Source organism: Notolepis coatsorum (genome assembly GCF_963971535.1).
Source record: "Notolepis coatsorum genome assembly, chromosome: 20".
Taxonomy (NCBI): Eukaryota; Metazoa; Chordata; class Actinopteri; order Aulopiformes; family Paralepididae; genus Notolepis; species Notolepis coatsorum.
Window position 1 is genome coordinate 26,641,556 of NC_140184.1, and position 17,288 is coordinate 26,658,843.

The 17,288-nt window shown below is 44.6% G+C and overlaps 1 protein-coding gene across 2 annotated transcripts in view; it reads left to right on the forward strand.

Annotated features, from left to right (window-relative positions):
- homer2 (homer scaffold protein 2) overlaps positions 1-17,288 on the forward strand; it is a 70,062-nt gene that overhangs the window by 23,219 nt on the left and 29,555 nt on the right. For both annotated transcript variants that reach the window (XM_084337208.1, XM_084337209.1), the window contains exon 2: positions 8,118-8,274. In XM_084337208.1, coding sequence (XP_084193334.1) covers positions 8,118-8,274 — 157 coding nt within the window. The remainder of the gene's footprint in view (positions 1-8,117; positions 8,275-17,288) is intronic.

Consider the following 17,288-nt stretch of genomic DNA (forward strand, 5'->3'; position numbering starts at 1 on the left):
AGAATTTTTTAATTGTCTTTGTTTGATGTACTCACAGTCTCTGTCACTGCCATGTTGTGACGGCACAAAAACAACAGAGATCCATGGTGTGTGTGTGCATGTGCACGCACACCTTTTGTATGTGGACAGTGTGGACCAGCTTCGTATGTGGAGAGCACCCACACACCTGTAAATAATTAAAGTGCACAGGCAGCAGATACTGTAGCACCAGGGGCAGAGAGCCAGCAGCAGGACAGTCCTGGCCTACTGACCATCTCACTGTCTCGTCAACCTAATGTGATTGGAAAAACAGCTGATTGTACTCTATCAACAAACAGTGTGTGGCGTGTGAGAGTGTATACCTACATGAGTTTAGCAGTGACCTTTCACCTCCCTTTCCTGCCAGTGTTGCTGCAAAGATCAGCGTGCACGTGTGTGTTATCTGTATAATGGGTTTTTGTTCCCAAAACAGATCATGATTGAGATTAGGATTAAAGGGGACCATGATTTTATTAGGCCTTCATTTATGTGAGGGTCATAATCCCAATGGAAGTAAAAGCTTTATTAGTTTAAATTATCTTTCCAGCTTGTCTATCTGGTATTACATTGAGTATAATGTAGTAACTGTTACTCATCTTGTCTATCTGGTATTATATTGAGTATAATGTATTAACTGTTACTCATCTTGTCTATCTGGTATTATATTCAGAGTATAATGTATTAACTGTTACTCATCTAGTCTATCTGGTATTATATTCAGAGTATAGTGGATTAACTGTTCGATGGATGGGTCTAAACTCCCTTGCACATTTAAATGTACAGCAATTTATTGCGACAGTGGCTGAAATTTCAGTTATGCTTTTATTTTGATAGATGTATCTATATAGGGATAGTGTTATATCTACATAGGGATAGGGTTATATCTACATGGGGATAGGTTATATTATATCTACATGGGGATAGGTTTATATCTACATAGGGATAGGTTATGGCTTTGCAGCTTGGCCAACAAGTGGCAACCTGCTGATGACACTCAAACTGAGTCATCTGTTGATATTAGGGAGTATACAACAGACTAATGGTAGCATTCTAGAAACTCCTACTCTGTGTCTTCTCCATAATCTCCATGTACATCTGATGCTTTAAAGGTGTCTTGTTGTGGCCACTTTCACCCAGACAACTCCTATTGTTCCTCCGTCCTAGGACACACACCATCCCCACAGACACACACTGCCACTTTACTAACTCACTGCCACTTTATTTTATTTACTATGTACTACTGCTAGAATATTTGCACTAAGTTCTCTTTTACCTCTTTTATTTAATTCACTCATTCATTTCATTTTTAGCTACTGTTTATATTGTACATAGTCCTGTATATTGTGTGTTGTATATTGGGTCCTATATGTTACTTTATGTTTATATTGTCCAGATCTTTGTATATACACCGTGGAAAGGGGGGAACGTAATTTCATTTTTCTGTATGTCTTGCACATTATGGGAAATGACAATAAAGTTGACTTTGACTACATCTCCCTGGGGAAAAAGGCTGAGGAGTATTGCAGCCAGGAGCCAGCCCTATTCTGATGCTGAACCCCTTCAGGCCTAGGCTCTATAATACAGTAGTTACTTCACAGGGGAGAGAAATATTGATAGTCTTTTGCTGTAAGAATGTGAACATGCGCGGTACACAGCAGGTTCAGAGAGCAGGTTCACCACAATAGAGGACACAACCATTAGCCTAACTTATTTTGGTTTGCTTCTGAACAAAGGTCCTTGATAGTTGTTGTTGTTGTTGGCACTCTACAGTAAAACGGTCACACAAATGTCATTATTCTATCCACCAAATGTTTTCTGTAAAAATTTAACTGATTCTTATTGTGTCTTTAAATCCCAGATCATCCGATACCGATAGTCTGACGATGTATACATGTGCATTCCTACTTTGAACTGATGATTTTGTTCACAGCTTTCCTTTAAAGGTTTTAATAATTTTTTAACAAAAAAAGGATCAGAATTTGATCGGGCTTAATATAGCCAATAGGCCCAATACCATTCAATTACAATATGCCTTGATCTGTTCTATCTACATAGGCATAGATGCACATCATTCATAAAGTCCTGGCCTTTGATACTTGCAACAGGGATCAGGAGATGGAGAGGGAGTTTAAGGGAGATGGAGATGGCGAGAGAGATGGAGAGAGAGAGTTTTGTGCACGTGTAGGCGTGCTAAAAAGAGGAGCAAAGCTCTCAGTGAAGTGTCAGTCTGAGATCATGAAAGTTTAACAGGCAGTCTAATTTTGCTCTTTCATTCCCTAACTACCGGTATGTCTATCTCAGGCTCCACCATTGCAGCAAGGCAGAGAGAACCAGACTATGCTTGTATTCAACACTCAATGAGAGGGAGGCAGATCAAATATACTGTATGATGCTGGTATATTTGGGAGGTGGGAGTGGATCTCTTATTAGCTTCTTCTTGTAATAAACTATTTGTTTACAGCCTCAAATATATAAACTGGCATGATGTTGAACTGCACCATATAGACCTATACTCAAAACAAGCATGGTAAGCTGTGATATGGCTATAGGAAATCCCCCATTACTTCCCGTCTTAATATGTGCCTCAACCTGAGCATTATAGCCATTATCTTTTATGCCGTTATCTAGGTGAAAAGTTGTAGACCCAGGATAGCTGGAAATGTGTACAGAGTCTCGTGTCAATTGGAGCCATGACACAAACGTGTGTCACGTTTGGTGCAAATAGGACAACGAGTAATACATCACTTCCTGTTTACAATGCCTTTTTCCAATGTAATTGGGTGTGGTGGTCAGGTGGTACAGTCTGGCTAGCAACTTTCTGAATTACACGTATGAAGACGTTGGGCCCTAGATTTCACACAGTAAGTTTAGTTTGAATCTGGTGAACAGCCCAGGATGAGTAGAGGTGCAAGTGATTTTACAAACATTCAAAATGGTGGAAAATCCAATATAGTGGACATATTCTGGGGGTGTCCCGGTAGTACAGATGTAATACAGGTGGCATGTCACTGCTTTGGCTTTGTGTTTAGCTTCATTCCATTGGAGCGGATTGATTTTAAAATTATATCACTAATATTCCACCTTTGTTTGACCAAGCTGCTACAAATTATGTCACTGTACTGTTCCCATGTGTAATAGCAGCAGGAGACACTTTTTCTACCAGAGAAATGACATGCATGCAGATGTCCAGCGGGCTCGTAGTGGTTGACGCAGGAGTGTAGTCTTCCTTGGGTTTGTTTTATGTGTCATTGTATCCTGCCTCGTGCTTTGAGAGGACAAGAGGTGCTGATGTACTAATGGATGCAGGTTGTCACGGGGGAGCAGGGTCTCTGGGATGCTTAGGACATGGCATCCTGGAGGGACAGCACAGGGATGTGGGCATCATACAGTAGGATGGAGATAAGATAACCATGAATGAATGAATGAATGAATGAATGAATGAATGAATGAATGAATGAATGAATGAATGAATGAATGAATGAATGAATGAATGAATGAATGAATGAAAAACTTTATTTAACAGATTGGAGAATGGGTACAATACAGTACGGCTCAATACACACAATTGTTAAGGGGATGCAGACCTGAGAAAGACGTTTGTCTTGTTTACATCAGGGTCCCCCATTTTCAATTCATATAGACATTTATGACATACACAACATACATGACATTTATGGCATAGGGACATATAGGTATTTAGTACTGATACATTTGTGACATAAACGGTATTCAAATATACAGTACTGTTACCCCTAGATCCTGACAGAGTATATACATATGATGGGGAGGGGACTGTACATTAGGAGGGGGTGGGTGGGTGGGAGAGAAATATACATACGGCGGGGAGGGAATATATACATGCGGTGGGGAGGAGACTGTCTATTAGGAGGTGGTGGGGGTTTTGGGCATTTACGGTGGCCAGTTTCGAATTGCAGCCTCCCGTAGGTGCTCTTTAAGAGCGGTTTTGAATGTGGGTAGGGATTCACATTCCTTTACAGCTTTGGGTAGGGCGTTCCACATTGATGTGGCATAATTGCGAAACGTGTTTAGTCCCTTGTTTGAGCCGAATCTGGGTTTAACATGATTTGTTGAGCTTCCTCTGGTGTAGTGGTTGTGGTATTCACTGACCTTTGGGAAGTATTTTGACATGTACATGGGTACCTTAGTCGTATAGTGTATCTTGTAGACCAGGCCCATTGCAAGTTGCTGTACTCTGTTGTCTACTCTAAGCCATCCTAGGTTGTCAAAGTGGGCAGGGGTGAGGTGGGTTCTGGGGTTAAGGTCAAGTAGTAGTCTGACCAGTTTGTTTTGTGATGTTTGTAATCTTGTTTTAAGCGCCTTTGAGGTGCTTTGGTACCATGAGGTGCACGCATAGTCGTAGTACCCTTGAATGAGTGCTCCTGCCAGAGTCTTCAGGGTATTCTTGTTTACCAGAGAGGAGATCCGGTACAAGAATCTAGTTCGTTGGTTGACATTTTTTATTACATTGGATGCCATTTTGTCACAGTAAAGATTTGCCTCTAGGATGGAACCCAGGTAGGTAATTTCGTCTTTCCTTGTGACAATATTGTCACCCACTGTAACTGAGAAGCCGTCGGTCTTGCTGAGTTTGTTATTTGAACCGAAGAGAATGGACTCTGTTTTGCCCATGTGTAATGATAGTTTGTTATCAGCGAGCCATATGCAGATTTTGCCTAGTTCCGAGCTGAGGTTTTTTCAACCTGCAACTTGTTCTTGTCAGAGACCAGCAGGGCTGAGTCGTCCGCAAACAGGAACAAGTTGCAGTCACAGGCTGACGACATGTCATTTGCATAAATTAGGAAGAGTAGCGGTCCTAGTATGCTTCCTAACTGTGAGGGGGGGGGGGGGGGTAGAGTACCGTTTACCTCTACCATCTGTTCTCTCCCCTCCAGGTAGGATTGCATCCAGCTCACTGATAAACTATCATTCAAAACCAATTGCTTTTAGCTTGTCAATCAGAATGGAGTGATTGACAGTGTCGAAGGCCTTTTGTAGGTCCAGCATGACCATGCCGCAGTATTTGCCCGCGTCTTGTTTGATGTGGTCGTTCAAATAGAGGAGGCATGTGTCAGTGGAGTGGGACGTTCTGAAGCCAGATTGGAATTCGTAGATTCGATTTTTTTCCGCCAGGTACTTTTCGACCTGTACACTTTTCGACCATAACATCTCTCTCTCTGTCTCGATCTCTCTCTCTCTCTCTGCACATGCATGCTAGTAGGCTAACGTGAGATATAGACTATGGCTTGTTCATCAGCAGATGTCTTCATTCTGAATTCTGTACCTTTTAGTCGTTCTCACCGTGTCCGTTACTGACCGTGCAGATCTGTGTGTCTTAACTGGTACAGTCTTGCAGCGTCTACCTGCACTTCACGTGAGGTCCTTACGCGTCACCGCAACTAACAATCCAGTGCAAGTCCTTTGTTGTGTAACGTAAGGGGGATGTGTGACGTCTGATTTTTTTTCCCCCTCTTGAGATTTTTATGAGATCTAAATGAGTCACACCAGACGGTCAACACAAAGAAGAAGAGGTACAGGGCTGAGCACACGGTTTAGGTCTGTGGGGAAGGGTTTGACGTCATCCACAGTGTCTCAGTGTAGGAAGGCTGTTGTACAGAACACAGCGTGGCCCCTCTTCTGGTTGTTCTTGTTCTACTCCCTCTCCCTTTTTTTTGTACGGATGTCTTATGAATACACGCTCGATTATGGTTACATGACACACCGATACTAGGAAAGTATTGCAATACCCATATGTTCAAAACGGTCTAATACTGTTAGAATAATAGCCTGATGCTGTATGTTGTGAAGGATCAGATTAAACCGAATATATATATTTATTTATGGATATATATTTAATAGTATTTGTATATCGTTTGATATCCCTTGTATATTCTTTGTACATATACACTGAATATCCCTTTAGTCTACTACAGCCCATAATAGTTCATTCTCTCATTGGACAAGAACCTGGCGCCAGCAGACAGGCCCCTTGAGTCAAGTTCAATAGTGCCGACGAACATGTCCCAACTAGCCCCGGTTCCGCGTAGGAATACGGCTACCGAAATACGAATGGTACTATTTGTTCACCGTGAATATAAATAGGGCGCAAGTAAAGTAGAACCTTCTTTTAGTCCATTAGTCCTTTACCCTCCAACCTAGTAACAGACGTGAAGCCTCACCCACGACCCACGTGTGGTGCAGTATGGCCTATTTTGGCCCCAGAATAGGCATTGAGACCTCGTGTAAATTCATAGCTGAATTGTCATAGTTTGGCACTGTACCGTCGAGTGGGACGTATTTCTATTAAGTAATAATAGTCTATTATGTATGGTGCATCGTTCGGTTAAAGTTCTAAAGTGAGCAGCACCCCCATCGTTCCTCGCGTTATCTAGAGTCTTAACCAGGCTGGGCAGACCACGCGTGGTGCTTTCATCCGAGGAGTTCTGGGCGAGGACGAGTGGACCTGCACATTGGATTACCTACCCGGACGACTGCTGAGCCTATACGGCATGGAATATCTATTTGCTTTGGGTGCTTTGATTTGTGGAGCGGATAACAGCCAACGCCAGTGAGTGTTGGAATTACCCCCGAGAGGAGCCCAGGTGAGACGGCGCTCAACCCAGACCGAGGCCGCCTCGCTTCTCCTTCGTTGTGGACCTACAGCTACCGTCTACAAGAGGGCCCAAGTGTATTCATCTGTGGATCAAGATCCTGCGGGCACTGTTTTCTGTACCTGAATTCTCCCCAGGAATCGTTGGCCAGATGGGATGCAGCTGACGGCTCTCCAAACCCCCCCCCCCCCCCCTTACTGACTTACAACCAGCAGGACCCCTTTAGTATCCCGCTATAATCCTTAAGTACCATCGCTATAGTTTCCCTAAAGAACCAGGTTGTATACTTGCTTCCTGCGTAACCAGAGATTGGACATTCAGTGTTGATTTGCCTACGAATACTCATTTGCCTTACAAGTGCATTCAAATCATAAATGTAATTAAGTGAATGTTGTATATACCTTTTGCTATATTAAACCTTCGACTGTTATATTTGTGTGGACCTGGTTTCATATGTGGGAAAGTGTTCATCATACTTAGATATCGTGTACTGGATGGCCAGAAGTTAAAGTACATTAAGCGGTAGTGGTTTAATGATACCATACTTATCAATACAGTCAGGGAATTGTACCCCTCAGTTACACTGTATATTCCACAATTTTTTGTTGAGTGGAATGCATGCCCCGAGCAGTGTGTGTGTGTGTGAGAGAGAGCGCACACTTTGCTAGTGGGCCAGTCAAGAGTGTCGGCACGGTTTATAAACAATTTTCCATCTTCTGTCATTTAATATTATATTCCATTACTTTTTCCTGATAATTTGGGTTTTTGCCATGGTATCGTTTTAGAACCGGTATCGTGATACTTAGGCTAGTATCGGTATTGAATAAAATGTTTGCTATCGTGACATCACTACACTCGATATGGAAATTAATGTGAAAAGGGGTTATTTCCTGTATATGTAAAACGGAAGAAGAATGTAATGTTGTTTTATTTCTTGCAAGAAACTCTGTGATGTGCTGTTATTCCCCTCGCCGCCATCTTTATCTTCGTAGATCACTATGAACGCGTTTCAATGAGCTGATTGCTAATTCACTTGAGTTTATAACAATAAACTATGTTTTATAATAATAGTGTTTCAGTTCTCGAAGTGGCATTTCTCTAGCTAATGATCTAATAGCTCGTTTTAACATTGACGTGAACGGGGCGCTTCCACATCTGTACTGCCACACGTTGCATCAAACGTGACTAATATGGCGGCGAAGTGAATTAACCCTTTCACTACCACCGTTTGATTGATTGATTGATTGAAAACTTTATTAACAGATTGCAGAATGGGTACGATTGACGTCAGTCATTTCTTGATCCTCCAATTACAACTGTTGCTTCCCTTGGACAAATAAAGTTGGAGCCAGATCATAAGTGCACTCCTGACGTAGTTGAAGGGAAGTATTTGTGAGGAGTGCGTTTTAACACAGTACTCCAAGTCCAATACACCAGCACTCATCCCTCCTCCTCTTCTCTTGTCCCCAGGGAGCAGCCGATCTTCACAACCAGGGCCCATGTCTTCCAGATCGACCCAACCACCAAGAAGAACTGGGTCCCGGCGAGCAAGCAGGCCGTCACTGTCTCTTATTTCTATGACAGCACACGCAACAGCTACCGTATCATCAGTGTGGATGGATCTAAGGTATATATGTGTGTGTGTGTGTGTGTGTGTGTGTTCTTGTAGTTCTATTCTTGCAAGGACCAAATGTCCCCACAAGGATACATATATTACCTAAATCTGTTCAAGTGAGGACATTTTGGTTAGTCCTCAGTTTAAAATAGTCAATGTTATGGTTAGGTCTAGTGTTAAAGTTAGAATTAGAGTTAGATTAAGGTTAAATAATAATTACATTTATTAAAAAGGATGGTAATTATAATAATGCATACAGACAAAAACAGCATTGCATAGTAAATACACAGACAGACACAGTGACCCTGATGATAAATAAATTCCATCGGCATAAACAGCAATTGTAGCACAAACAAGCTGACGATTGTAAGTACGCACAAATTAAAAGCATAAACAGGGTGTTTTAAGAGGAGAACTTGAACTTGTCTTGAAGCAGTGGAAAGAGGTCCTATATCTCAGAAAAATAGGACAATTATTCCAGTCGGATGGTGGTCTAAAGTATGGGTTAAAGGGGAATTCTATCTTCAGCAATGAAACATGTGTTTTTTACTTACCTTTGGGAAGTACTATGATGATGAGCAGAATGAGCTGCTTCCATACCCGGGTTGTTCATTTTCATGTTCTCGCTGCAATGCAAAGCTAATGGGAGTTCAGAATCAAATATGTGAGCTGTGCGGTTTGGGGGCAAACTGAGGGATTATTTCAACTGAATGAGCCACAGAAATCCCACGTGTTTTAACGGTTTTGCAAAATTCATGAGCAGTGTTAGGCGTGGAGAGGATTAGGGAATTAACTTAGTGGATAGTCCTCACAAGTGAAGTTTATATGTGTGTGTTTGGGTTTGGTTTGGTTTACTTTATTTGCTCAAGGGTGTTAGATTCTGATCAATCAGCCAGTATCACGTCTTCGTCTGTTTGGCTTGTGTTATCATCTCTCCATCCACTGCCCCTGCGTTGTGTTTTTATCTCTCCGACGTCTTCTCATACTGGCTGATACAATCTTCGTCATTCCCCTTTAATGCAATCCCGTAACCATAATAATTGTGACACTAGGCCGCGTAGTCCTTTTCTTGAAAAACGTGGTTTATTACATAAACAAAAGCCTCAGATCAGATCTTATCAGATTGTGTTGTCCCTGCGAAAGTCTCTGATGTAACACTAAAGTTCATTATTCTAATGATCTCCTGTTACCCCGCTTGGTGATCGTTTGCGGCCTGGCTGTTATCCCAAAAGCCTGTCGTCGTGGTCGTGCCACGTCAGTCCTCTCCTCCTTTCCCCGCGAGGGGAGGGGGTGGGGGAATCGCTTCCAAGTCTCTCATGGTTCCTCTTTCCTCTGTGGGATTCGTTTCTCAGTCTGGCTTACACCCGGAAGAACTATTCGATTTATATGATCTTCGTCATAGCAACGACGGCCTCGCCCCTCTTCTGGTTGTCATGTGCCGCTGCCATGACAACCTCGTTTAACCTTTAAACACACATTTTAAACGTCTGTTTCATTAATGTCAAACTCTCTCCCTCGCTCTGCCTGCTGCGGTTCTTATCAGCTGTTGATGTTCTGATGGAATGCAAACACCCTGCTCGCTCAGTGTGCTGCTCACACTGACTGCTAAACCGCCTCCCCCACTGTCACCATGCACATTTCGACCTCTCTGACCCCTGGCCCCTTTAGATGCTGTCATCTCCCCCAATATACATTACATACATTGAAAAACACTGATTTCTCTCAAGGGGGACCGTGTACATTAATAAACATTTTAAAAACGTAAATACACCCAATTCTTGCCAAAAAGGCTCATTTCCATTGGTAGTCCCCCTGCCAGAAGGTACAGGCTAAAATCCTATGTAAAAAAGATTTGGCAATACAAACAGAATACAAGCGAGATAAATAACATTACAATAAAAACAAAAGCACATATAGTAGGACATAAGATAGGGATACAGGGCACAATACAGTAAGGCTGTCCCCGAACCCTGTTTTTGGGATTCGAACTTCGTCAGGGTTTTTCGAACGAACGTTTGAACCTTCGTTTTGAATTAAATTATTTTAATATTTAATATTTATTTATTTATTTTTATTTTTTACTATCCTAAAACTAAATCCTCAATTTGAATAAAGTGATTAATCTGATTTAAATTAGTCTTTTTTTTTAATAAATCAACTTTCCAGACCCAGCCCAGGGAGAAGCCCCAGCCCAACTAAATCAATTAAATAATTTTTTTCTTTTTTTTTTAGATTTATTTTTTGGCGTTTTTTATCGCTTTATTGCTACTGGGCAGTCCAGTAGAGAGAGACAGAGGAGGAATGGGAGACAGAGTGGGGGGAAGACATTCGGCAAATAACGACGGGTTCGGGAGTCGAACCCGGGTCGGCCGTGTCGCGGCTGAGCGAGCTATGTGGTTCGCCACTGGGGCGCCCAAAATCTACTTTCTTTAATGAATATAACTCATCAGTTTCTTTTAATACTATAATATTAGTGTAGCCTAATCTTTATCTGCAACTGTGAAGAAAAACCCCATTGGTTTAAACAGAATTAATAGAAAAAAAGATTTAAAAAATAATAATAATAATACAAAAAAAAAGAATTTATTAAAAGTTTTCAATTCTCTCAAGTTTTCAATTAAGGTTAAAAAGATCTGCTTACCGTCCGGCGATCCCATCCATCTTTCCGGCGAATGCACGTTCGCTAGAGAGTAAGATGGATGATTTACGAGCGAGGGTCCGATTCCAGCGAGAGGTGAGAGACTGCAACATCTTGTGCTTCACGTCTTCCGAGCGGACCTCACAGAAGCCTCCGGGAAGAGCATCGGCGGGGGTGTATGTCTCCTGACCAACAACGGTTGGGTAAACCCCAAGGAGATCAAGATACTCTCCAGTTCATGCTCCCCGGACATGGAACATCTCTCCATTCAATGTCGCCCCTTCCACCTTCCCCGAGAGTTTACTGCGATCATCATGACTGCGGTGTACATCCCTCCCCAAGCGAACACCCTGGCTCTGGCGGAGCTACAGGATCATCTAAACACCCACCAGATCAAACACCCAGACGCAGCCATGATCGTAGCCGGTGATTTCAATCAGGCGAATTTGAAGAAAGTGATGCCTGCTCCACCAGAGGAGGACACACGCTCGATCACTGCTACACCCTGTTCAGAGCCGGCTACAAAGCTGTACCGGCTCCTCCATTAGCGGGAGCTACAAGCACGTCGGATCACGACGCCATTTTCCTGGTCCCTGCTTACAGACAAAGATCACGTGACGCCGTCGTGTCACGTGAGGTAAAGAGCTGGTCTGACCAATCGGAGGCCACGCTTCAGGACGCCCTCGATGACGTCGATTGGGATATGTTCGAGGGAAGCGCCAGTGACGTCAGCGAGTTCGCAGACACTGTTGTTAGCTTTATAACAACACTAGCTGATAGTATCGTCCCCACAAAGAAGGCGAGGGTCTTCCCGAACCAGAAACCGTGGGTGGACAGTACTATCAGAGCAGCCCTGAAAACTCGCACCACTGCCTACAACCTGGGCAGAGAGACAGGAAACATGGAAGAGTACAAGACAACAGTCTACACTCTGCGCAAGGCTGTTAAACTTGCGAAAAGGACGTATGCTGACAAGATGGAGGCACAAATGGCACAGAATGATACAAGAGGCTTATGGCGGGGACTGAGGACGATAACTGACTACAAAGTCAGCGCCCCCTCAATGGGGAGCGACGACGCCTCTCTCGCGGACCAGCTCAACACCTTCTACGAGCGGTTTGGTGCAAACAGTGGCGCCGCTAGCTCAACGGCTAGTGGCGTCACTGGCGCGCCGGCTGTTGTGGAGGGGGGGGGGCATCCGCGGGGGGGGTGGGGACGCTCTCTCATTGACGGTACACAGTGTGAGAAGAGCATTTATGCAGGTGAACACCAGAAAGGCTGCTGGCCCAGATGGAATAAGAGGACGCATACTTAAGTCCTGTGCTAACCAGCTAGCCCCTGTGTTCACCACCATATTTAATCGATCCCTGGCGGAGTCAGTGGTCCCTGCCTGCTTCAAGATGTCTACTATTATCCCGGTACCAAAGAAACCCTCCCCAACAGGTCTCAATGACTACAGACCGGTGGCACTCACCTCTGTGGCCATGAAATGTTTTGAGAGGCTGGTCAAGGATCACATTTGTGCCTCCCTCCCCAGTGATATGGACCCTATGCAATTTGCATACAGGCCAAACGGGTCCACTGATGATGCGGTCTCCCAAGTACTGCACAGCACCCTCTCTCACCTAGACCGTCAGAAGGGGGGCTATGTGAGACTGTTGTTCATTGACTACAGCTCAGCGTTCAACACCATAGTCCCCACCAGACTGGTGGACAAGCTGATCGAGCTGGGTCTGAGCTCCGCTCTGAGTGCCTGGATACTGGACTTTCTGAGTGAAAGGCCCCAGGCGGTCAGGGTGGGGGGTCAGACCTCCAACACCATCATCCTGAGCATCGGGTCCCCCCAGGGCTGTGTTCTGAGCCCCCTGCTGTACTCACTATACACACATGACTGTGTGGCCAAGTTCAGCTCCAACTCCATAGTGAAGTTTGCGGACGACACAGTGGTGGTGGGGCTGATCTCGGACAACGACGAGAAGGCCTACCGGGAGGAGGTTGAGGTACTGGAACGCTGGTGCCAGGACAACAGCCTGCTCCTGAACATTGGTAAAACCAAGGAGCTGATCGTGGATTTTAGGAGGAGACAGCAGGAGACACACACACCACTGAGGATAAACCAGGCTACCGTGGACAGGGTGAGCAGCTTCAAGTACCTGGGGGTCCACATCTGAGGATCTGACATGGACAACACACTTAGACTCAGTTGTAAAAAAGGCGAAGCAGCGCCTCTACCACCTGAGACGGTTAAGGAAGTTCCGAGTATCTGGGAAGATACTCCAGTCCTTCTACTCCGGAGCTGTAGAGAGCATCTTGACTGGAAACATCACTGCCTGGTATGGAAACAGCACGGCACAGGACAAGAAGGCCCTACAGAGAGTCGAGCGTACCACGGGTATTGCACTACCACCCCTGCAGGTCCTATACAACAAGAGGTGCAAATCCAGAGCCTGCAGAATAATGAAAGACCCTCACCACCCCAACAACAGCCTGTTCATGCTGCTGCGGTCAGGCAAACGCCTGCGAACACCAGCAACTAGGACAGAGAGACTTCGGCTCAGCTTCTTCCCCCAGGCCATCGGAGCCTTGAACACTGAACTCTCCACACACAAGCACACATGAGCACACACACAACACACAAACTGTACACGCTCACACACTAGCAGCCACTTTAACATGAGTACACACACACTCATGCTGCGCACGCTCACACTTATGGCCACTTTACAAAAGGAAAGGTCACTTTAAGAATAGTATAGTATAACTTGAGATTGTATAATATAGCATAACGGTGTACATAAAGACCCAGTGCCTCATCCGTAGCTAACAGTGTATTGCACTACCACAGGACCTAGCATGTCCTACCATGCTCTGTAAATAACTCATGTACCGATATGCCCTACTTTGTTTACTTGTTTTATTGCACAATGTCGTTCTATTGGATTCTTATTATATATTACTATTGTATTATGCACATCGTTGCGGGCATTTCATTGTATACTTGTATGCCGTGACAAATAAAACTCTTGACTTGACTTGACACACACACACACACACACACGCTGCTGCACATGGGCTCAGGACATGTCCCCAGGCCTTAGTGTGCACCTGGCTGGGCACAGGGCAGGCTGAGAAGTGCACCAAATATGTAGTGGAATGACGGCAACAGATGTCATTTATTTCGACAGTCACTTTTTTCATGTCACTGGGCAACTGCTATTGAGGTGCGTGTCTGGTGGAGACGATGGCCAATTTACCCGTCTGATTAAAATAAAGCTTTTGAGCGGCGGTTAGGTGGCCGAGCGGAGATTGCGTTCGTCACCAGCCCCGGAGCTGAGCTGGATTTGCCTGTTTGAATCCAGCTCACAGCTCCGGGGTTGTCACCAGCTTGGCTGGCCGTCTGCACTGATACAATTGGCTGTATCAGAGGGTGGGAGAAGCTGGCGGGGTGGGTCCGGGTCGTTGTAAACAGCGACTCCTACAGTTCGGTCGGGGCGCCTGCTTGGACGTGAGGGGGATAGTGTGGTCCTCCCACACGCTACGCCCTCTCAATGAGAATCCGCGCTGCCAGGTGAAAAGAAGCGGTGATTGGCTGGACGTGTGTCGGAGGAAGCACGTGGGGTCGTGGTAGCCTCCACTCTCCCAGATGATCTGACTGTGGGGGGTAGGTGCGCAGCGACCAGGAAGGGACTGGGAATTGGCATACGACTAACATTGGGATGGGAGAAAATCGGAGGAAAATGGAGGGGGAAAAAGACCAATAAAAAAATAAATAAAATAAAGCTTTTGAAGTGCGTTTGTGAGAAGAGGGGGTAGATCTGCTGCAAGGGGAGAGCTGATTGAAGCAGAGTAGAAGTGATGCACCTGATTGGACTGAAGCATTCTAATGTCACACTTGTGTTTCCCATTAAAAAGCATCATCCACTTAATACTGTGTAGATAATTCCCCATACTTTCTCTGTTGTAGTGTTTCCGTGAGCGTGTTGTAAATGTCATCCCCCGAATTGTCTGTGCCCTTAGAGAAAGGGGTGGGGGACTTGAACCCTCTCAAATAGCAAAACGAGAATACCCCCTCTTAATAATTGACTTACTGCACAGAGTCTTTGAAGAACACCTAAACACAAATACACATGGGTGCATACAGTGCATCTCTTTGTCCTGGCTCTGTCTACCATGGCTAAATTAAGATTTGCCCCACGTTCACTTATCGTCATCGCCCCAACATGGCAAAACCTGGCAGAGCATGATGTTGAGATTAGATTATTCATGCACTAATAGATTCCATAGATTGTGTGTGTCCAATGTTAACGCCCATTTCCCCTAGCGGCTAAAAGGGTAGATTATCCGTTTCCATGGAGATTGGAGATCTTGTCTCCGTGGGAACTTGGAGAGATGTGATAGCGGTATGATCCCTGCACCAACCCCAATGGGTTCACCTTAGTAGAAATCCCACAAAAATTATTGCTGCGGTGTTGACTCTCTCAGACCACACACTGCTCCCACTCAGGGTGTTTTTGGTTCAAGGACCTGTTGAGTGATATGATGTCCAATTTACTGGTATAAAGAAAGATTAGATTAGATCATATTAGACTAGATTAAACTTTATTGTCATTGCACAGGGTACAACTAATTACTCGATAATCAACTAGGCTGCAGTAAAAAACTTAAAACCAGATTCTCAAACATAAACATAAAGACGGACAACACGCTCATCACAGACAAGATGGATGTAGCCAATTACTTAAACATCTTCACAAACATAGCCACAACACTGGTAAGCAAACTACCCTCCCACTCAGGGCATTATGGGGTAGAACACATAGTAGCATACTACAAAAACCTAGGGGTCCGCAAAGACGACTTCAAACTAGAAATGGTAACAACCGATGAGGTACTCAAAAAACTGAGCGCCCTCCAACCTAACAAGGCCACTGGCCATGACAACATCCCCTCCAAATTCCTCAGAGACTCAGCAGCCGCCATCACCCCAGTCATTACACGCATAATAAACCCCTCCATAAAACAGGGACACGTCCCCAAGGACTTCAAAATTGTGAGAGTGACCCCTCTGCACAAAAAGGGCAGCAAATTAGACCCAGGCAACTACCGCCCTGTTTCTATTCTTACCTCCATCTCGAAAGTCATGGAGAAAATAGTCTACGAACAGGTCGAAAAGTACCTGGTGGAAAGAAATCTAATCTACGAATTCCAATCTGGCTTCAGAACATCCCACTCCACTGACACATGCCTCCTCTATTTGAACGACCACATCAAACAAGAGGTGGACGCGGGCAAATACTGCGGCATGGTCATGCTGGACCTACAAACGGCCTTCGACACTGTCAATCACTCCATTCTGATTGACGAGCTAAAAGCAATTGGTTTTGTTAGTTTATCAGTGAGCTGGATACAATCCTACCTGGAGGGGAGAGAACAGATGGTGGCGGTAAACGGTACTCTATCCCCCCCCCCCTCACAGTGAGCTGTGGTGTTCCACAAGGAAGCATACTAGGACCGCTACTGTTCCTAATTTATGCAAATGACATGTCGTCAGCTTGTGACTGCAACTTGTTCCTGTTTGCGGACGACTCAGCCCTGCTGGTCTCTGACAAGAACAAGTTGCAGGTTGAAAAAACCCTCAGCTCAGAACTAGGCAAAATCTGCATATGGCTCGCTGATAACAAACTATCATTACACATGGGCAAAACAGAGTCCATTCTCTTCGGTTCAAATAACAAACTCAGCAAGACCGACGGCTTCTCAGTTACAGTGGGTGACAATATTGTCACAAGGAAAGATGAAATTACCTACCTGGGTTCCATCCTAGAGGCAAATAATTCCTGTGACAAAATGGCATCCAATGTAATAAAAAAAAGTCAACCAACGAACTAGATTCTTGTACCGGATCTCCTCTCTGGTAAACAAGAATACCCTGAAGACTCTGGCAGGAGCACTCATTCAAGGGTACTACGACTATGCTTGCACCTCATGGTACCAAAGCACCTCAAAGGCGCTAAAAACAAGATTACAAACATCACAAAACAAACTGGTCAGACTTCTACTTGACCTTACCCCTAGAACCCACCTCACCCCTGCCCACTTTGACAACCTAGGATGGCTTAGAGTAGACGACAGAGTACAGCAACTTGCAATGGGCCTGGTCTACAAGATACACTATACGACTAAGGTACCCATGTACATGTCAAAATACTTCCCAAAATACTTCCCAAATACCACGACCACAACACCAGAGGAAGCTCAACAAATCATGTTAAACCCAGATTCGGCTCAAACAAGGGACTAAACACGTTTCGCAATTATGCCACATCAATGTGGAACGTCCTACCCAAAGCTGTAAAGGAATGTGAATCCCTACCCACATTCAAAACCG